Source organism: Mesoplodon densirostris, chromosome 1, assembly GCF_025265405.1.
Source record: "Mesoplodon densirostris isolate mMesDen1 chromosome 1, mMesDen1 primary haplotype, whole genome shotgun sequence".
Taxonomy (NCBI): domain Eukaryota; kingdom Metazoa; phylum Chordata; class Mammalia; order Artiodactyla; family Ziphiidae; genus Mesoplodon; species Mesoplodon densirostris.
The window spans coordinates 188,384,778-188,408,328 of NC_082661.1; the positions used below are offsets into that span (position 1 = coordinate 188,384,778).

General features: G+C 36.8%; 1 protein-coding gene across 2 annotated transcripts in view; it reads right to left on the minus strand.

Moving 5' to 3' along the window:
• RASSF6 (Ras association domain family member 6) overlaps positions 1 to 23,551 on the minus strand; it is a 47,101-nt gene that overhangs the window by 7,389 nt on the left and 16,161 nt on the right. Inside the window, exons 2-7 of one of the 2 annotated variants that reach the window (XM_060092647.1) lie at positions 19,913 to 19,991; positions 15,044 to 15,183; positions 8,298 to 8,395; positions 6,782 to 6,966; positions 3,501 to 3,602; positions 3,116 to 3,167 (exon numbers count right to left, since the gene is read on the minus strand). In XM_060092647.1, the coding sequence (XP_059948630.1) occupies positions 3,116 to 3,167; positions 3,501 to 3,602; positions 6,782 to 6,966; positions 8,298 to 8,395; positions 15,044 to 15,183; positions 19,913 to 19,991 (656 nt within the window). The remainder of the gene's footprint in view (positions 1 to 3,115; positions 3,168 to 3,500; positions 3,603 to 6,781; positions 6,967 to 8,297; positions 8,396 to 15,043; positions 15,184 to 19,912; positions 19,992 to 23,551) is intronic. The other variant, XM_060092638.1, reaches the window with a different exon arrangement.

The window sequence follows — 23,551 nt, forward strand, 5'->3', positions numbered from 1 at the left end:
CTTTAGGTGTAACATTAGATTGTTTATTTGAGATTTTTCTTGTTTCTTGAGGTAGGCTTGTATAGCTATAAACTTCCCTCTTAGAACTGCTTTTGCTGCATCCCATAGGTTTTGGATCATCGAGTTTTCATTGTCATTTGTTTCTAGGTATTTTTTGATTTCCTGTTTGATTTCTTTAGTGATCTCTTGGTTATTTAGTAACATATTGTTTGTGTTTTTCCATTTTTTCCCCTGTGATTGATTTCTAATCTCATAGTGTTGTGGTCAGAAAAGATGCTTGGTATGATTTCAGTTTTGTTAAATTTACTGACGCTTGATTTGTCACCCAAGATGTGATCTATCCTAGAGAATGTTCCATGCGCACTGGAAAAGAAAGTGTAATCTTCTGTTTTTGGATGGAATGTCTTATAAATATCAATTAAATCTATGTGGTCTATTGTGTCATTTAAAGCTTGTGTTTCCTTATTAATTTTCTGTATGGATGATCCGTCCATTGGTGTAAGTGAGGTGTTAAAGTCCCCCAGTATTACTGTGTTACTCTCGATTTCCTCTTTTAGAGCTGTTAGTAGTTGCCTTATGTATTGAGGTTCTCCTATGTTGGATGCATATATATTTATAATTGTTATATCTTCTTGGATTGATCCCTTGATCACTATGTAGTGTCCTTCCTTGTCTCTTGCAACATTCTTTATTTTAAAGTCTATTTCATCTGATATGAGTATTGCTGCTCCAGCTTTCTTTTGATTTCCATTTGCATGGAATATCTTTTTCCATCCCCTCACTTTCAGTCAGTATGTGTCCCTAGGTCTGAAGTGGCCCTCTTGTAGACAGCATATATATGGGTCTTGTTTTTGTGTCCATTCAGCAAGCCTGTGTCTTTTGGTTGGAGCATTTAATCCTTTCACATTTAAGGTAATTATCAATATGTATGTTCCTATTACCATTTTCTTTATTGTTTTGGGTTTGTTTTTGTAGGTTCTTTTCTTCTCTTTTGTTTCCCACTTAGAGAAGTTCCTTTAGCATTTGTTGTAGAGCTGGTTTGGTGGTGCTGAATTCTCTTAGGTTTTGCTTGTCTGTAAAGCTTTTGATTTCTCCATCATACCTGAATGAGATCCTTGCTGGGTAATCTTGGTTGTAGGTTCTTCCCATTCATCACTTTAAGTATATCATGCCACTCCCTTCTGGCTTGTAGAGTTTCTGCTGAGAAATCAGTTGTTAACCTTATGGGAGTTCCCTTGTATGTTTTTTGTCATTTTTCCCTTGCTGCTTTCAATAATTTTTCTTTGCCATTAATTTTTGCCAATTTGATTACTATGTGTCTCGGCATGTTTCTCCTTGGGTTTGTCCTGTATGGGACTCTCTGCATTTCCTGGACTTGGGTGGCTATTTCCTTTCCCATGTTAGGGAAGTTTTCAGCTATAATCTCTTCAAATATTTTCTCAGGTCCTTTCTCTCTCTCTTCTCCTTCTTGGACCCCTATAATGCGAATGTTGTTGGGTTTAATGTTGTCCCAGAGGTCTCTTAGGCTGTCTGCATTTCTTTTCATTCTTTTTTCTTTATTCTGTTCCAAAGCAGTGAATTCCACCATTGTGTCTTCCAGGTCACTTACCCATTTTTCTGCCTCAGTTATTCTGCTATTGATTCCTTCTAGTGCATTTTTTCATTTCAGTTATTGTATTGTTCATCTCTGTTTGTTTGTTCTTTAGTTCTTCTAGATCTTTATTAAACATTTTTTGCACCTTCTCAATCTTTGCTTCCATTCTTTTTCTGAGGTCCTGGATTATCTTCACTATCATTATTCTGAATTCTTTTTCTGGAAGGTTTTCTATCTCCACTTCCTTTAGTTGTTTTTCTGGGGTTTTATCTTGTTCCTTCATCTGGTACGTAGCCCTCTGCCTTTTCATCTTGTCTATCTTTCTGTGAATGTATTTTTTGTTCCACAGGCTGCAGGATTGTAGCTCTTCTTGCTTCTGGTCTCTGCCCTCACTCTGGGTCTTTAACTATTTGCTGGGCTCTTTTTCAGAGGCAGCAGGGTAGAAAGACACCACAGTGTCTGCTTCTAGTTCTTCTGCTTCTGCTCCAATTCGTCTTCAGTGTTGCCTATCTCTGTGATTTTCTTCCATAGCAGTTGATAGTTGAATCAATTTTAAAACGTTGTTTATATGTCTACAGTTGCTTTCATTGTGACCCTTCTTCATAATGTTTGTATCTTTTATCAATACATTTTTATACAGTTCAATGTTTCTACCTTTTAGTTCTTTTCTAAAACAACTAGAATGAATACACACACACACTCTTAGAATTTTCAAAAATTTAATATATTTCTTATATTTAAGCTTTGATTTATAAGGACTTTAATTTGGTATGTGTTTGGAAATCCAGCTTTCATTTTCTTGTAATTGTTCCAGATCAAAATGTATTATTTTATTCTATTCAATTTCTGGCTCAAACATTCTGATACTTAAATTATAACCTGAGCTATTTTTATAATTTAACATTTAAATTTTTTCAGTTTTAAGGCTTTTAAAAATTTCATTTTAGTATTGCTTTAGGGTTTCTCTAATCTTTCACTCCCTACTCCTAGCACCCCACATATAGCCTCTTTCCAATGTCCTGCTGCTAAACTTTTACCTCCACCACAAAGTTCTGCACATTTTTCTCTACTGAGGAAGAGAGAACACTCCCACAATGTGTCAGACAATCTGCTAAGAAAGATGAGAAAGAAATGCTATGTAATGATGACTCTAGTAAGAGCTAGAATGATAAGGGAAAGTGAAAAAGAAAGAAGTACAGAGGTCAACTTAAATGCCTAACAATTCCTGGGAACCTTCCACCTATTATCCAGTGCTCTTTGATCGTCATTCAGATAATTTAATGACTGGCCAACAAGCAAAGTCTTTTGTATTATAAACTCTTCTAGGATACCTTAATCTTAGGGTGTCTTCCTCTGAAATTGTGAAATACAAATAATGTAAAACACTCCCCCTCTCTTCCTTCTTCCTTCCCTCCCTCCCGTTCTTCCACAGAAGGAGGTAAACTGCTTTTCTGTCTTTCTTATGGGCAGAAAACAATAACACACTGGAGTCATGTAAGAACAACCACCAAGCTTTCTTACCTCCTGTTGCAAAAATAATGTAAAGTGCAAAATCCTGGGCACTATTTTCAATCTGTCAATGGAAAAGAAAGAACAGACATGAATTCTTTGTTGTCAATGCTTTCCAAGCCAACCAGACACAAATTATATATGTTTCTTCACTTTCATTTTTTACTTTCAGATATAAAACCTTTTCTGCTCTCTGGGGATAATGTAATTTCTCAGGCACAGTCCATTTATATTATAAATGGACCCATGCAGTTCAAACCCGTTTTGTTCAAGGGTCAACCATACATAGGAAAGAATTCTTTGGAACTGAACATTTAATTTCAGAAAAATCCATTTATGTGTCTACAGTTAAATTATATACAAGATATTTATAGCTCAGTTCACTGATAAAGATTACCTTAAATTTTTGGAGAATTTGCTTTATTACTTCTTCAGTTCTCATATTACTGTTTATTCTGACCTTAGTTTCTGATCCAAAGTCTGGAGTGAAAATTGATGTCTAAAAGAGAAAAAAAAAGATTGATATAATTTTAAGGACTTAACGTGACAAACTAATAAGAGTCAATATTTTGAACCTGGCCTTCCTTTGGACAAAAAATCCAAGATCGTCAGTTTAAAAATTTGCTTTCTTATTTTTACTTTCTTTGTTGTTGTTGAATACTGTACTATGTATGCTTTTAAGCAGCTTTATATTTTTTCTAGAGTAAGTTAGGTAAAACATCATTTGAGAATGTTCAAAACAGTTTCACTAGATAGTCACACCATTCTTCAGTGTAGTTTAAGATTTCAAAATTCCCTCCTGGTTGGGAATAATTGCTCTAAATTGTTTTAGTTTGAACTGTATAAAATCACTCCTTTTTGGTTGGTCAGAAATGGTCCAGTGTTGGCAATTTCATATGGTTCAGCCTATATCTCAACTGAGGATTGAGGTAAAAGTGTTGCTAATTGAATATCTAGAACAATATTTCCGGCAAATTGCTCTAATCAAGAGTCTGCCTTTTAGATAATACTTGGTAAAAGATTTCTATGGTCAGATAAGTCTGACACATTCCTCTTGGGGATTAGTAATGCACCATAAAAAAATCATAAGAAACATATAACCATAAAATTTTTCTCATTATTTGATCATTATTCCTATTTTAAAATGAATAGAATCCTGAGAGAGATGAAAAAATATTAAATGGAAAATTCCAGAAGTAAACAATTCATACGTTTTAAATTGTGTGCCATTCTGAGTAGCATGATAAAATCTTGCACCATCCTACTCCATCCGGCCGAAGATCCCCAACCATTGACAATGTCTGCTCCTGACAACCAACTATCGACGTCATCATGGCTTGATGGTCCAGGATCATCTGAAGCAGATGATCCCCCTTCTGACATACTGTCAGAAGGTCAAGAGTAGCCTAATGCTGCATCACCATGCCTCCGTTATTCACCTTACTTCATCTCATCATACCACAGGTATTTTATCATCTCACACCCTTACAAAGGTGAATACAGTGCAATAAGATATTTTGAGAGAGATGGAGGGAGAGAGAGACCACATTCACATAACATTTTTTACAGTATATTTTTATAAATATTCTACCTTATTATTAGATATTGTTGTTAACCTCTTATTTTGCCTAATTTATACATTAAACTTTATCATAGGTATGTATGTATAGGGAAAAACATAGTATATATAGAATTCAGTACTATCTTCAGTTTCAGGTATCCACTGGGAGTCTTGGAATGTATTCTCTTGGGACTACTGCATCACAATATAAGCCTCTAATACTGGAGGCGTTATCAAGAGGTTTCATGATATAAAAACATACCTTACAACTATATCAACTTAAATTCCTGGATGCCCATCATTGCATACACATTGATAGAGTGCTTTGGGTTACGGGGTTTTGTTTTCTGCTAGTTATTATACTGCAGTGAATGATATTTGTGTGAAATATCTTTAGTTCCACTTGATCTTTCAATCAATATCAATAAAGCTAATGTAAACAGAGTTCTTCCTTCGTGCAGATACTTATGCTAAGTACTGAACTCACCTCGTTCCACTTAATCCCATCAACAGCCTTGTAAAGAAGGAAGGATGAAGGAATGAAGGCTAAGAGATTGAGTAATTTTTTATTTGCTCAGCAAGAATTTGCAATCAGGCCATCAGGCTGCAACGCCCAAGCATTCAGCTATGATGCTGTGCTGTCAACTTAGTGCCCATTTCATTCTTAGCCCCGCATATCCCATCTGGAAGCTGCTCATTTGGAATAATGTGGCTTTCACAGCCTACTTTAACACAAATCACCTCACAAGTGCTGATGACATACAGCATAATTCTGAGGAGAAGAAGAAACCAGGACAATTGGTAGTTGCATATCTTTGGGGGACTGTCAATGTTACTTTTTGGCCAGGAGGAAATTCTTGAGCCAGAAAAATGTCTAATTTGAACAGAGAATTCACAAGGGAGATTTCTCCATACCAGTCTCCAAAGGAACATATGGATACTCTCCCAAGGGATGAAAAAAAAGAGAAAAATGTAAAAAGCCCAAAAGAAAAAAAGCGTATGATGAATGAGTCAATATTTTGTATGAAAGGGCTTAGAGTGGTGCCTTGCACAGAGTGAGTGCTTTTAAACTATTTATTAAATGAATGGATGAATGATCGTTATAGTACATGACATGAAAAATTTGAGTTCTACAAAAACATGATGTGTTTCCTACCTTCCTCCAAGTTAAATGTCTTATAAATACTATAGAAAGGCACATATAAATTTAACACATATTAAGTGAAAAAAATCAAAATGCAAATAGTATAAACTACAATGGCACTTGTGTAAAAACTGCTATGGGTTTATGTATAAGACCTGGAAAATTTAATTGATCAGAATAAACAAGCCTATAGCTGATTTTTTCCTTTTATTTAAATATTAATGTTTGAATGTGCTTTGAACCAATCTCTTTTGTAGCACTTACATATTTTAATACCATTTGAGGATGTATTGGTTTCTTTGCCCAAGCCCTGAGCTCCATGCTGGCAAAGGCATCAATTGAGTCATCTTTATATTTCCAGTGTGTATCACAGGGCCTGCCACTTAGGGTTCACTGATCATGTTGGTTAAGAACTTGGGTTCTGGCATCAGACAGAAGCTGGGTTCGGGTTCAGAGTTGCTACTTAAAAGCAGTGTGACCAGTGATGGATTGTGTAACCTCTGTGAACCTCAGTTAACTCATACATAAAGTAGGGAACATAATGGTATCTGCTTCATAGGATTGTTTTAGTGATTAATGAGATAATCCATCAAAACAGTTTAATGCTTAACACATAGAGAGTACCCAATAATAATAGTAGTAGTATATCTAAAGACATTATTATTTTTTTAAATTATAAATTGAATTGAGGGCTTCCCTGGTGGTGCAGTGGTTGGGAGTCCGCCTGCCGATGCAGGGGACACGGGTTCGTGTCCCGGTCCGGGAGGATCCCACATGCCGCGGAGCGGCTGGGCCTGTGGGCCATGGCCACTGAGCCTGCACGTCCGGAGCCTGTGCTCCACAACGGGAGAGGCCACAACAGTGAGAGGCCCGCATACAGCAAAAAAAAAAAAAAAAAAAAATTGAATTGAGTGATATTGTTAGCACAATAGACAACATTCTTTTAAATGACATTAATGAAACTGTAACTCACTTCATGGTTATAAAAGTGTCCATTAATAGAGGCCCTATGCTTCCGTCTGTCCTTTCTATCCATCATCGGAGGCTTCATCCTTTTTCTCACCAAGGTTGCTTCACTCATGGTTCTATAGAGCAATGGGGATTCAGGTTCTTCATCTGCATGAAGCTTCAGAGTGCTACTGTGATAAGATAAGTAATCTGGGGAGAATAAAGGTTATAAGCCCATATAATTTAGCTGCTCACCTCTTTGCATCATGGGTGGATTTGATTACATACTTAGTAATTATATAGCTAAGCAATGGGCTATAACGCTTTTAAACAGAAAATAACAATGATCTTCTTTAAGAATAGGGCCATCTGGTGACACTTGTTTTCTATTTCACCTTGGAATTTTAATTATATTGTAATTAGAGTATAAGCATGTGATACTTCATCTTTCTCTAGCACTGGTGCTTAAATAAAAATGTATTTTTATTGTATCTTTGGTGCCAAGAGATTGGGATTCCCTTATGTTTAGATGAGTGTTGTCAAAGGGCTAATTATAAGGACCCTTATATAAAAAATGCCAAAAAGCCATAAGACAAAAATAAGGGAATCCAGGAAGGAGCATCATGCTTGTTACAAAATCTGAGTTGTTATAGAGACAGCAGAGAGGACTGAACTGAGAATGCTTTGAAAAAAAATTAAGCTAAACATTGGAAGTTGTTGGTAGATTCATGAAGATAATGCCAGCACCATACCCTTGTTCAGTCTGAAGTCAGTTTGGTAATATCACTATCCTGGGAATGTGAACCCCACCCCAGCCTCAGTCATCATCTTCTCCTTGGATCTCTACATGTTACATGAAAATGAAAATCCGTGTAAAATGTAAGATATCATGCCCGAGTCTCAGTAAATGACAGATACTAATATTATTACTAACACATCATCATTATTATGATTACTGTTGTCACATGTCATAGGGGCTGGCATTTTCCATTCATTTGTCAAATTTGATAATGAACTCACTTGATGTTCAAGTAGATTTCTCTTTTTTAAATAAATGCTTGTAACAACCCTATCAAATATAGTGAATGCAGTATATCTGCCTCTGAGAAGCAATGTTATATAAATATCTATTAACCGAAATGTTCAACTTCTCAAAAGATGTAAAATTCAATCTGAAGGGCTTGGTCTAACATAGAAATCTTCTGAGTATAATAAATGATCCTAATCCTTGGGGAAAATATAAAACAATTTTATGTACACAAACTTTATTCAAACCATCAGTTCTCCCTAATCTAGTAAATCTAAGGGACTTGATGTAATTTAAAAAATAATGTTTTTATATAGCAAAGTAAGGTTCTTAAACATCATATGAGCACTGTAGTGACTTAAGTTAGTATGTTCCTAAAATATATTTTTTTAATATAAAATAAGGGTTTAATAAGTAACGGTATATAAAATGTTGAATTTCAGAAAAACATTTAGGATTCATGCTTTGTATTAATTTTAAAAAGTCTCCTCATTAATAAGATTTTGATACTGACCTTCCTGGGAATCTGTTGCTCCAGACACTGGAATCTGAGTCCTGTCCAAATCACTAATACGGTAAAGATCATCAAATTCTCCCCAGCGTGTCATTCCCCTGAAAAGTAATAAATCTTGTAAGTGATATTATTCTATTCATAAAAAGGCATAGGATGGTTTTCAGATTTACAGTATTAATATAATGCTGTGGGCCTCTATAGGTAGACACATCATCCTAAGTTATAACAGTTTTTTATATTATTAAAATTATATTTATACCAGAGTAGTCAGCTTGCATTTTAAATAATTCTTGTACTGATTTTGAGCATGTTTTGACACAATAATTCAGTTACACACTGAACCACAAGATTATATAGATTCTGTAAAACATATGTGCCAATGGGATTAGTAGAAACCAATATAATTCTTTTTTTAAAACATCTTTATTGGAGTAAAATTGCTTTACAATGGTGTGTTAGTTCCTGCTTTATAACAAAGTGAATCAGCTATACATATACAATATCTCCTCCCTCTTGCATCTCCTTCCCACCCTCCCCATCCCACCTCTCTAGGTGGTCACAAAGCACTGAGCTGACCTCCCTGTGCTATGTAGCTGCTTCCCACTAGCTATTTATTTTACATTTGGTAATGTATATATGTCCATGCCACTCTCACTTACCCATCCCCCTCCCTGTGTCCTCAAGTCCATTCTCTACGTCTGCGTCTTTATTCCTGTCCTGCCCCTAGGTTCTTCAGAACCCCCACCTTTTTTTTTTAAGATTCCATATATATGTGTTAGCATACAGTATTTGTTTTTCTCTTTCTGACTTACCTCACTCTGTATGACAAACTCTAGGTCCATCCACCTCTCTACAAATAACTCAATTTCGTTTTGTTTTATGGCTGAGTAATATTCCATTGTATATATGTGTCACATCTTCTTTATCCATTCATCTGTCGATGGACACATATGGTCACCTTATTTTTGATAAGGGAGGAAAGAATATACAATGGAGAAAGGACAGCCTCTTCAATAAGTGGTGCTGGGAAAACTGGACAGCTCCATGTAAAAGAATGAAATTAGCACACTCCCTAACACCATACAGAATCCATTCTTATACAGATATCTCACAATGCTTTTAGGAGAGTTTAGATACAAAGTGTTTATTCTACCAACTTGCATTAAGTTCCTGTTGTATTCAAAGCGTTTTTAGGTAAAGTGACTCCAATATAATGATATAAAGCCTGTCTTTAAGACCCTTGAGCACTATACAGAATGCGATTTATAAAGGAGGAAAGTGTATGAGAAACTTCTTTTCTGAAGATCATGATTTATATAGGGCACTAACAATTTTCAATGCAGTCTAATGCCCAGAATACATAAAACTGGGCAACTGCTTATTTTTACCAGTTGGGCCAACACTCATTGTTATTTTCTTTCTGGTTTTAGATAAGCTACTTATCTTCTTTGTGCATTAGTGTTCTCACCTATGAAGTGGGGATGATTATAGTATGAGGTAGGATAAGGTTATTGAGAAGATTAAATGAGTTAATTTGTGTAAAATCCTTGAAAAAGTGCCCAACACATAGTAAGCACTCAATATGTGTTAAAAACTATCGTGATTGTCCTCATCTTCATTGTCATCCTCATAATAATCCCCAACATCTGTATCTATTTCATGATGGGTCAGGAGCCATTAGGGATCCAAGATATTCCTAGATGTCTCTAGGTTAATAGACACTATTGTAGCTGGGACCAGTCTTAGTCCTACTAAGAGTCTCTTCCATAATGTCTGTTTTCCTTATGACCAAAAAATATTCACCCATAGGGAATCTGTGGCATTAATTCTTCCCTAATGTCACTGGTGGCAACAGTAACAAAAAATGCTTATTCATACTAGTGGTAGCAAATATGAATAAACATGGTCCTTTTCTTCCTTGATCTCTGAATTCCTTTGATGTCTTTTTACAACTTCTATATCATTTGAGCTTCATAATAAAAGCCTTATGACATAGATAAGATAATCCTAATATATTTGTTTATTAATTTTCTAGTAAGCTGTAGTATACAGAATATAGCCAGTCAAAATAAATGTCTTAAAAGTTCAAGAACTTTAGGCAATAACTTTAACTCAAAGGAGAATTGTTTTGGTCCTGACTCAGACTCTAGTTATTCTTCCTTTTTCTTTTTTATTTTCAGTTGAAGTATAGTTAATTTACAATGTTTTAGGTGTATAGCAAAGTGATTAAGATATATATATATACGCATATATTTCCTTTTTCAGATTCTTTTCCATTATAGGTTATTACAAGATATTGAATATAGTTCTTGTGCTATACAGGAGGTCCTTGTTGTTTACCTATTTTATATATAGTAGTGTGTATCTGTTAACCCCAAACTCCTAATTTATCCCTCCCCCACTTTTCCACTTTGGTAACTGTAAGTTTGTTTTCTGTGTCTGTGAGTCTATTTCTGTTTTGTAAATAAGTTCATTTGTATCATTTTTTTTAGATTCCACATATAAGTGATATTTTTGGTATTTGTCTTTGTCTGACTTACTTCACTCAGTATGATGTTCTCCAGGTCTATCCATGTTGCTGCAAATGGAATTATTTAATTCTTTTTTATGGCTGAGTAATGTTCCATTGTATATATATATATATATATATATATATATATATATATATTCACCACATCATCTTTATACATTCATCTTTCAATGGACATTTAGGTTGCTTCCAAGTCTTAGCTACTGTAAATAGTGCTGCTATGAACATTGGGGTTCATGTATCTTTTCAAATTAGAGTTTTAATCTTTTACGGATATATGCCCAGGAGTGGGAATGCAGTATCATATGGTAACTCTATTTTTAGTTTTTTAAGGAACCTCTATAATGTTCTCCATAGTGGCTGCACCAATTTACATTGCCACCAACAGTGTAGGAGGGCTCCCTTTTCTAGTTATTCTTTTTTTTTTTCCAGTACATGGGCCTCTCACTGTTGTGGCCTCTCCCATTACGGAGCACAGGCTCCAGACGTGCAGGCTCAGCGGCCATGGCTCACGGGCCCAGCCGCTCCACGGCATGTGGGATCTTCCTGGACCGGGGCACGAACCCGTGTCCCCTGCATCGGCAGGCGGACTCTCAACCACTGCTCCACCAGGGAAGCCCTCTAGTTATTCTTATGATAGATAAAATGATCAATTTTCCCCAATCTATAGAAGATTAATTTAAAAAGGCAGATGTGATTATCACAGAAAGAGTGTTGGCAATGGAAAAGACAGAATACAAATGAAAAATGGAAACTAAAAATGCAAAGCACCCCAATGCTATCTCCCATGGGGGAAGATGAGAGAGCCCAAGCACACCAGACCAGTGATGTGCTATAAATTCTTGGTAATCCTGCCCAACTTCACCCCTGTCCTCACCTTCTCTCAGCTTAGTGGTGTCACACAAATACAGAGAAACAAACATGCCTCAATATGGTCAGTGTTTGGCCCATTTTCCTTCCTACCCTCTTAGCAAAAATAAACAACCCCCCCATCACCCCAAAACCCACCCGTTTTCAGCTCTGGATTGTGTAATTTGAAGCGCCTCCACATACAACTGTGCAAGTGACTAAGCTTGAAGGCAGTTACCCAAAGTTTTCCAAAGAAAACTCGTTGGGACTTCATGTACTGCCAAACAGTTTAACTTGCCTAAGCACAGGACTGTTAGCGTTGTCCTGATCAAGCTTCAGGATATAAATCATTAGCAAATTTAAACTGTGGGGAGGTTTTCTAATGAGCTGCAAAATAAATAGGAGGTAGAAATTTGATAGACACATAGAAGGCGGCCACTTCTCTACCCACATGGTCAAAGAAAAAACACTATTGATGCCATTCAAATGTATACCTGTCCAGTTTTTGCTCTTTATGCCATTCTGCCATGACTTGTCCAACGCATGTCAAAGCAGACTTTGGAAAGACATTAAAAGCAGAAATGAAAACTGGTGCAAGCAAACATAACCTCAATAAAGCTGTTTTTTTGAAAACTTTCCAAAACAAAATACTTGGACCAGATATGAGAGATCAAAGTACTGTCCGTAGAATTGTTTCCATAAAAGATCACAAGTGGTCACAGCTCAACATGATTTATTTTTAAACGTATACCACTCCCATTAAGCTGATTCAGTGTGACTCATTTCAAAGATAACTAAAACAAACTAGCTTGACAAATTGATGATTCTCCCCAACGGTGAATTGAAAGAAAAGATTGCAGCCCTTCCTGCAGCTGAGTACACAACTTCCACGTCTTTCATTCCACGTTCCATATCCATCCACTGGAGATATTAAATCTGTGATCCTGAGAGAGTAGAGGTATAAGTCCTGTCCTCAGAAACCCAGTGTGGGAAAGAGAACAATAAGAATTGTTAGGGAGTGAGGGAATAGTCCATTTCCTTACACAATTTCATTCAAGGCTCAGAGTTTAAACGAATACCACCTTGAGGGTGGCAACCAGAGTGAGGGTGTCTAGGGCTGGATTGAAACAAAGTGGTTCTGCACCCCACTAGGGAATCAGAGACCAAGGATCTTTTTCTGACAATTCTTACCCACCAGAAAAATCTGATACACTGCACTTCAAATATTCTCCCAGTAAATCTCATTACTGTGGTAAAGGGCAAGCAAAGTTTTCTAGGGTAGTCTTTCTCAACTTTATTATTTTTTTTCTCAGCTTTAAACTAAAGGAGATAATTTATGTTTGTTTCACAGCACTGTTCTGATAAACAATAAGGAAAGGTAAATGGATTCTATGGAAGTCACATCATAAGGAGATTAATTTATAATCTGCCACAGAATATGGAAAGGCATCAATATGCCTTGTCTACCTGGGCTTCTGAAACTCATCCTCAAATTCAGTGTTTCTAGGAACATGGGTTTGAATTTTAATTTGAGAAATTAAAGAAAATATGTTGGGATATCCATTCAAAATCGTGATAGCTTAATGTGCTAATACAGGTAGCTTACTGCAACTCTTTGACATCTTCCCATAGTGTTCCATATTAATCAAGCATTCATGATTCAAATAATTTAAATGCATCAGAAAGAGCTGGCTGCTCAGAGAACTTTGCAATGAGTTCTTAGGTAATATGAAGAATGATAGCTAATTCTGCCAAATTCATATCTTGTACAGTTTCCTAAAAGCAGGGCCCAGGGGTAATTTTTACTTTTAAATGATGCTCCTCATCATTTAGAATCATCAGCCCCATCAATCTTCTAATACCTGAATGTGAGGGATGCAGGGCTTCATCAGGCTGCTTAAGTCTGTGGTTTCTCTTCTGCTCTTCATAAGTACTGGGCCCTTTGCCCTTCATTAGCTTGGATGGGAGACTAATCAGAAGTGTAGATGGAGAGACAGTTTACCCAACAGAGCAGAGGTAATTTAACCACCAGGATTCTGTGGGCTTCATTTGATACTAAATTCTGAGTCCTCTCTTTGTGCCGACACATTGCTGAGCACCAGGATAAAGATGAATAAAGCATGCTCCTTACCCTTGAGGAGCTCACAGGCTAGAGGGGGAGGCAGGGGTATAAAAATACAGTTAATGGCGTGCTCTGAAAGGGATATAGAAAAGTTGTCAGGGCATCTACTACAGGGTCAGAAAAGGCTCTCTGGAGAACGTGTTACCGACCTGAATCTTAAAGGATTGGTGGAAGAGTCTAGCAAATGGATGTCGAGAAGCAGATAGGCTTCCAGGCAGAGAGTCAGGAAACTAAGAAACTGCATGACATGTGTAGGGAATTATAAAATGTTCAGAATTGCTGGAACCTCACATTTGAGAAAGATTGGCAAGGTGCAAATCATAGTGGGACTTCAGTGTTTTCCCCAAAGGAAAAGTGGGGCTTCCCTCAAAGTGATACCTGATTTTCCTCTGTTATGACCAAAGGTCAGATTGAGGAAAAGGTCCTGGCTGCTCTCTCTCCATCCTCTCTCCTGCTAGAACTCCAGCTCATCTAGTTATGGATAGAAGGATGGATGCAGAGAACGCTTGATACCTCCAAGTACATGCGAAAAGGAGATGTGTTAGAAAGTCAAGGATTAAAAAGGAAGGGGAGAAGGGAGAGAGGAAGAAAACAATATTTATATCTGTGATTTCCTTGGGAATATTTATTAATTTTTCTAAAAATTGTTAAGGATAATGAAAATATATATCTCAGCCCAACTTATGTATTCAAGGTACAGTTGCATAACCCCACACAGAGTACTGTTTTGTGCATTTACTGTACTTCACATGCACTTTGTCCTGATCCTAACAGGACACAGCAATCAGATGGAACATAATTAAGTCTCCTTTCCAGAAAGCAGTGTAATGAAAACTCCAGAACAACGGAAAAGCCCTTTGTTCTAAGAAGAGGAGAAATTTAAATTTTATCCCCCTCTTTTTGGTGATAAGACCAGGGCTAATGAAATCTTGCCTTTACATTTTGTTTTTTCTAGTGAAAGAATGCAGTCTCCCAGAAGAGAAGGAATACAGCAGAGAGGTCAAGAGCCAGAGCTGGCGCCCACAGACCTGAGGTCCAGTCCAGTTCTGCTTCATGGTAATTGGGGATCTTGCACAAACTACCTAACATCTCAGAGCCCTGGTTTCTGGACACATATGTCCTAGAGTTGATGAGGAATTAAATGAGGTTGTATATAAACTTTAGAGCTTTCATCCTTGAGGCACACAAAAAAGGTAAATATGAAGATCATTTTCTAAGGAACTAAAATCATAAAAGGTAGCTCACCTTTTGGAAAAGACATCTGGTGACTTCAGCACAGTGAAAGAAGGGATTTGCTTCTCATCTTGTATTTTCAGTTGTATAGGCTGCTTTACTCCCCAGAAAATGTCCAGCGTTCCTTCAACAATTAGTTTACCATCGTCAGTCTAGGGAAGAAACCAATCATCACAAACACTGTTTTTATATTTTTTATAGAAGGCAAATGTTTTAACTGAAGATGTAGAAATGAAGTCTGTAAGACATCTTAATAGATAAAAAATAAATTCCCAGGTGGGACTGTTTGGCTTTTAAATTTATCTACAAAACATTTCTACTTTTGAAACATTCTTTTATTTTTGAAAACAGCTATAACCAGCTATTATAAGTCATAATGGTAATGACATGCCCACCAGAGGGCACAGTACGCTAAAATATTTTCTGAACTCTGCTTCTTCAATTAAGTGGAATTTTAATTCTCTAATTCTATTTAGTGTAAAATTAAAGCAGAATTAAAAACTGTTCTAAAGTAGAATTCAGAAGAACAGCTATTGTTAGTTTAGTGGCTATTTTCTCATTTCTGAACAGGAAAAATTTAGCTCACAAATGTATGCAGAAGAAGTGAAATAATGTATGTAAAAACACTGTAAAATACACAACAAATTATATTTTTGAAAAAAATCAATAGCACTTGAGTAATCTCTTTTAAGTTGGAACTATTATAACAAAAGAAGGAAATTCTATGCAAAGAAAAATTAGTAAACAGGATTGAACACTTATTTATCCTGTGGATGTAGATATTAATACCAAAGCACATTCCCATAGAATGTATTTTCTAATCTATTTCTCTCTTATATATGTAAAAGTCTGTTATTAAAGTAGTGTTATTATTATAATAAATTTGGGAAATATAGAAAGAATATTCCAACTATCCAATAACTACTCTAACATGCAATAATTACTTGTTATTATGAAAAATCAATAATCAGAAAACATAATAAATATAAACATAAATGACTCAATTATTATTTGAGAGTGTAATGAAAACTCCAGACTCTGGAATCAGACAGACCTGTGTTTGAACTCTGGCTCTGCCATTTCCTAGGCGTGTTCTCTTGGACAAGAGGTCAAACCTATAAACCTGGGCTGCTTCTTCTGAAGAATGAAATCATAACAATCCTTGATTCATAGGACCTCGTATTTAAAGTGCTCAATAAATGTTATTGCTTATTATTTCTTTGGCTGACAGACCTACTTTGGAGTCACTCCTGAAACAAAGTTTTGCTCTTTCTCCCCCTTTTGAGTTCATATTTCAGATCACTGTGAGGTCAGGTACCAATCAGTTGTCCTTAACAGCCAAACATAATTTGCTCTCTGAAAGGGCAGTACATGATGCAGAGCCTACATTTTAGTTATTGATGTATAACATCTTTTCGTGGCTTAATTATACTATAATGAATCCCTTATATCAAAAACTCATAGAATAACTGTTCTTCTGAGGTTATCTAACTTTTGCTTTCAAGAAGAAATACTCCAACTATTATCAGAAAATGAGGTTTTCTCATGTAAGGAATATCAGAATATTTTTTAATTTCAGAAACCATCTATAGGACTTCCCTGGTGGTGCAGAGGTTGAGAATCTGCCTGCCAATGCAGGGGACACGGGTTCAAGCCCTGGTCCGGGAGGACTCCATATGCCATGGAGCAACGAGGCCTGTGTGCTGCAACTACTGAGCCTGTGCTCTAGAGCCCGTAAGCCACAACTACTGAGCTTGAGCGCCACAACTACTGAAGCCTGTGCACCTAGAACCTGTGCTCCACAAGAGAAGCCACTACAGTGAGAAGCCTGCACACTGCAACCAAGAGTAGCCCCCGTTCGCCGCAACTAGAGAAAGCCCGTGCACAGCAACGAAGACCCAGTGCAGCCGTAAATAAATAAATAAATTTAATTAAAAAAAAGAAATCATCCCTTTTGAAATTAACTAAATAAATTATCCCTGAAGGCTTGTTTATACTTATCTAATCTCATTGTCTCAATCTTCAGGCCTTTTCTCTCCTAGATCTACACCAATACCCTTGGTGATCTCAATGATCCTTATGCACCATCTCTAAACTAATAGCTCCCAACTTTATATATACAGACCAAACCTTCCCCTAAACTTCAGTTGTCAAACTTGACATCAAATTTAGTATGTTCCTAATTAACTTTTGATCTTTCTTCCTGTAAGTATTTTCCTTTCCCAGTCTTCCCCATCTTGGTAAAGAGAACCCCCATCTTTCCAGTTGTTCAGGTCAACATTTTTAAAGTCACCATTTATCTTTCTTTCATACTTAACCTCTCAAAATCCAATATGTTAGCAAATCTTATTAGCTTTACCTTAAAAATATATCCCCAATATGGCTATACTCACCATGGGTACTACCACAATTCTAGTTTATGCCACTGTCATTGTTTGCCTGATTATTGCAATAGTTTCTTTGTGGTCTACCTCATTCTTCTCTTGCCCCTCTATGTATTCCTAGTAGCTAGAGAGATCGTTTTATTTTTTACTTTTTTAACTTTTTATTTTACATTGGAGTATAGTTGATTAACAATGTTGTTAGTTTTGGGTGTACAGCAAAGTGATTCAGCTATACATATATATGTATCTATTCTTTTTCAAATTCTTTTCCCATTTAGATTGTTACATAATATTGAGCAGGTTTCCTGTGCTGTACAGTAGGTCCTTGTTGGTTATCCACTTTAAATATAGCAGTGTGTACATGTCAATCCCAAACTCCCTAACTATCCCTCCCCCCTTCCCCCCCAGTAACCATAAGTTCATTAAAGAGATCCTTTTAAAATGAATCTTTAGATAATATCACAACTCCTCAGTGGCTTTCCATCTCATTCCAAATACAAGCTGAAGCCTTCACAATGATCTATAAGACCCTACATGCTCTGGTGCTCTCCCCTTCTCAGTTCTCTCTATAGCTTCCTTGTTCTCTACTATCCCATTCCCACAAGGTTCCTGCTGCACTGGCTTCTCCACCATACCTCAGTTACACCAGCCAGGCTCAGGACCTTTATTGGGCTGCTGGATATGTCTGTGCCTAGAATGTGTGTCCCACAGACTCCTACAAGATTTGCTCCCTGACATCTTTCAGTCTTTGGTCAAATGTTCCTCTTTCCCCATCCACTTAGATTCCTAAGCCCTCTTCCCTGCTTTGTTATTCTCCACAGCCTTTCTTTTTTTGGCTGCATTGGGTCTTCATTGCTGCACGTGGGTTTTCTCTAGTTGCGGCGAGCAGGGGCTACTCTTTGCTGCGGTGCGTGGGCTTCTCATTGCGGTGGCTTCTCTTGTTGCAGAGCACGGGCTCTAGGTGCGCAGGCTTCAGTAGCTGCAGTAGGCAACTCAGTAGTTGTGTCGCACAGGCTTAGTTGCTCTGCAGCATGTGGGATCTTCCCAGACCAGGGCTCGAGCCCATGTCCCCTGCATTGACAGGCAGATTCTTAACCACTGTGCCACCAGGGAAGTCCCTCTCCACAGCCTTTATTGCCATTGGATACACAGTTTACTTTTTTGTTTCTTTTCTGACTATTAAAATTTAAGCAGCATGAAGGCAGGACATTGTCTAGTTTCTTCATTGCTATGTCTCTAGCTTTTAGAACAATGTCTGCTGTGTTGTATACAATAAATATTCATTGAGTTAATTAATCAGAGATTTAGAAAGCTACACGCTATTCTCCATGGACTGCCCCTTTTAACAGTGTCCATCATTGTAACTAAGTCAGAGACTTGGAAAATTCCAGATTCTAACTTTATTGGTGGTGAGTAAAGATGGAAATATTAAGCAATCTGATATTCTCACTGTATACTTTACTTCATACAGTTTTAAAAAATTATGTAAGACAGGACACTTTATTCTAAATAATCAAATGACTTTTGCAGATTGAGCACTGATTCACAGAATAGGAAATGACATGCCTCAACTTATATGCTTGTCACATCAAAATTCAAACATTTTCCTAAAGGAAATGAACTTCTTAACATCATGAATTCTATGGAAACAACTGAATTAAAATATAAAATCATTTTCTTAAAGTTTTGATCTTTTCTTAAATTTTATATTTTTACAGTTACCTATATGAGAAATCTAAGATACAGGATAATATTGAAATAATTTAAAATTAGGCCATTTAAAAAAGTTAGGCCCATTTCTTTATAAAGGGATTAGTTATTTCCTACTTCTGTAAGAAATTATATTTGGGAAGGTAATTGAAATGTCCAATCAAACTAAATCATTTAAGCTCACTAGTAAAGGCCAGAGAGGTTTATAAATTTCCTTCTGTTCCAATTGCAGATTTAAGCCAATGGTGGCCTAAAGTCAATGCTGTACACATTTGAAGATCTGAAACGTAGGTAGAAAGTTCTAATGTTCCCTAGGACCAGGAAGATATTGTAAAGATGTGAAGTGAGTCCCATTAGAATACAAGACTGAGTAGGAAGGCTTGTGGAGGATGAGGCATTAAAAAAACCAATCTAAGGCCACTTTGTACAGTAGCCTGCCAGTTACAACCTTTAAAATGCTTGCTGAATTGTTTCTAGGATAGATTTTTAATGGAATTGCTGTTCAAAAGATGTTCATACTCTGTTTTTAAAGTAGAAAGCAAATATGTCATTAAAGTTGTTTTAAATGTTTTCCCATTCTAAAAAACACTTGGAAAGTCACAGATGTTTCAGGACTAGGATTTTGCAATATAGTCTAAAACTGAAAAATCATGATCAAGTTAAAGATTCACCCGCTTCTCCCAGACGTTTTGCATTATGGACTCCAAGTTATCCTGATTTCTCTGTACTTTTATGGATTTTTTTCTCCTGTGAATCAAACTGTACTGCATTTCTTTGATGGGCTTACCTGTCCATATAAAATATGCAGATTTTTCTGGTTCCTATAAAAGATGTTATAGGTCTTCAATAAAGAATTAAGTTGTTCCCTAAAAAAACAATATTACATTCAGTTACAATCAGTCTTAGGCTCTTTAATGGTAGGAGGCAATAATGGTGCCTTCAGTTCAGAAAGGTATGAGATAGGAAAAAATGGTTCAATGGAATCTTTACTATTCTGTCATTTTAATATAGGTCATTGAAAACTGAAGCCTTCTTAGGATATCAACAAATGTTGAAGGTGTTAATTCATAAATAAATAATCAAAGTAAAACAAATAAAATCTGGTCTTAGGTGGTTACTTTCCCTTAGTGAAGATATGTGTTAAGAATTTCAAAGTTGAATTTGATTTTTAATAAGTCCTTCAAAATTTTCCTTAATGAAGAAATGACTGGCTGCAAAGAGCTGTTTGAATTGAATTTATAATCTAAAGCAGTGGTTCTCAACCCATTTAAGTCACAGTATCTTTTGAAACCCTGATGAAAGCTTTGGCTTCCCTGCAGGGGGTGGAGTGGGTTAATCCTATATATAAACACATAGTTTTGCATATACAATGTGTAGTAGCTAATTTATGTGCTATTTTGAAAGACTTTCCTGATAAACAAGGAAGGAGTTATTTTCCACATGGTGTAAGTATAGGTTCTTTTTATCTGACAGTAACAAACTGACATTTAAAAATATTCTTTGTTTAAAATTCTGGAGTAAAAGGGAATTCCCTGGCTGTCCAGTGGTTAGGACTCCAGGCTTTCATGGCCAAGGGCCCAAGTTTGATTGCTGTTCAGGGAACTAAGACCCGCAAGCTATGTAATGTGGCCAAAAAAAAAAAAAAATTCCGGAGTATATACATCAAAATATTTCTAGTGGGTGGTAGGATTTGAGATGATTTTAACTTTTTTTCTACTGTCCTCTCTGTTGTCAAGTTCTTCCTGGGGTTGTTGTTTTATAAAATTTTGAGTTAGTTTTATTTTGACAGTTAACAATTAAAATATTTTCATAAGAGAATAAATAAATAAATAACCAAAGGATGGAAAATGACTGCAGACAAAGTGGTGAGGAGAGTGTTCTGTAGCAGGAGACAGCTGTAAAACAGATTTCGTTTCACATTCCTCTTTTGTTTTATAACATTTAACCAACCTAATTTAAGCACCTAGTATGTGCCTGACTTTATGCTTTCCACTGGAGATACAGCAACAGTTCAGGAATGGTTGTTGCTCCTGAGCATCTCACCCTCTGTGGCAGGTGGGCTCTGGCAACGGGAATGCTGGTTCCTGCCACACCTCCATCCTCCCTTTGTGCTACCACAGCTCAAGATGCTGCTCTCACTCACCCTGCTGGTCCAAGCTATCTTCTCTAACCTGCATTATGGCAACAGTCTCCTAAAAGCCTCCCTGTATTTGTTGTCTATTCTCAACAGCAGGAGTTATATTAAAACAAACCTGATCATCTCTCTCCTTTACTCAAAGCTCTTCAATATCTTCTCATCATTAGAATAAAAGCCAATATCCTTCCAATGACTTCAAAGGCCAGTTGTGATCTGATCCCTGTTACACCTTCCATCTCATTTCTACTTCTCTTTCCTTCACTCACTGAACTCTAGCCACTGGCCTCCTTGATGTTCCTTGAGTACTCCAGGCACATTCTCACCCCAGGGTCTTTGTACATGCTGATCCCTCTGCCCAGAATGACCTCCCCCACGCCATCACACTGCTAGTGCATTCATTTTTTTAAGGTATTTACTCCAAAGTCACCTGCTCAAGGAGTCCTTCTTGACAACCAAATCTGAAAGTTTGCTTTCTCCCAACATTCATATCCTGCTTTCCTCCTTACCTCTGCCCCTTGGTCACCATCTAACCTTGAATATATTTTATTTATTTATCTTATATTCTGTCTCCTTCACTAGACTGTAGCTCCAAGAGACTAGGCTTGCTTCCATATTTTGTTCACACTATGTTTCATGTGCCTGGAAGAGAGCATGGCACATAGTAAGAACTCAACAAACACTGGTTGAATGAAAGGATCAGAAGAAGTCTTATTCCTAAAATAAAACCAAACATATCAACAGGTGGAAAGCTTTTTTATATAAGTTGTTTTATGGGGGAGACATCTCATGATATTAAACTTCCAGATATAGTAATTGCTAAAATCTCTTTGATCTTCAATACCTGCCTCCCTCCCATAAGAATACTTGGCTCTGTGAGGGCAGGAATTTTGGTCTATTTTATTCATTGCTGTCTTCCAGTGCTTAGAGCAGAGCTTTGCCCATAGTGGGTGCTTATTCAATAAGCATTTAATGAATAATGAATGACAGAGTTCATGTATATTGATTTTTATGTTTGAGATCAGGTAAACATACTTTCCACTTGACTTTTCTCACTTGTAATTTTTTTTCTTTTCTTTTTTTTTTTTTGCGGTATGTGGGCCTCTCACTGTTGTGGCCTCTCCCGTTGCAGAGCACAGGCTCTGGATGCGCAGGCTCAGCGGCCATGGCTCACGGGCCCAGCTGCTCGGCAGCATGTGGGATCTTCCCGGACCGGGACACGTACCTGTGTCCCCTGCATCGGCAGGCAGACTCTCAACCACTGAGCCACCAGGGAAGCCCTCACTTGTAATTTTTAATGCACACATTTCCAAGGATCAGTACACTCCACACAAATACCACATAAAAAAATTCTACAGAATTCCTCCATGTTATTTTTCCGCTTCCCAAATGGCTTACTTTAGAATTTTAGTGTTGATGAATATTTCTGTTCTAAACATCACTGGGCACACAAGGGATTTTGTTTCATTGGAGTCATTGCTGTGGAATAGTTCCTTAAAATTAACATACTGGTAAAGAGCATGAACACTTTTATAGCTCTCATTATTGGGTGCCAGGGCAGCATGCGGAAATTTCCGGTTCACTTGGGATGCAACTCCTGATATGCTGAGCTGTGAGAGTTGTCATTAAAGTAAATGAATCTTTACATAACCTTATTCCCTCAGCTTCTGTTTCTGATAAAACTGCATGGTAAGGTATGGTACAAGTATCCTTCAAAGTATTTACCTCAGGACCATGTTTGATTAGAAAGATTATTCTCTGGGAACAAGCTACTTGGAAAATGTTTCTGTATCTGAAAAAACCTGACTAAATCTTTCTGCACAGAAATAAGTCTCCAAATGACCCAGGGAGTCAGCAAACTGTGGTCCCAGGCCACCTGCTTTTGCAAATAAAGTTTTATTAGAATACAGCCACACTAATTTGTTTGCCTATTGTCTATAGCTGCTTTCTTTCTATAACTGCAGAGTTGAGTAGTTGTGATACAAACCATATGGCCTACAAAGCCTAAAATATTATTATCTGACACTTTACAGAGGCAATTGGCCAACCTATAAACCATGTGTAACACAGGGTAACTAAATACCACAGAAATCTTCCATATTTTTCTCACCACAGGCAGGATCTTTCTGACTATCAGTGAAACTCTGAAGGATTTTGGCATGTGGAAGAAGAAAAGAGTTCAGTAAAATAGTGTTGGGATAAAATTAGGTGAGTTAATGGTGCAATAAAGTGAGGAACTAGAAAAGAAAATTCAGAAGTTAGATGAACAACTATAGTAATGGTGTATGCATT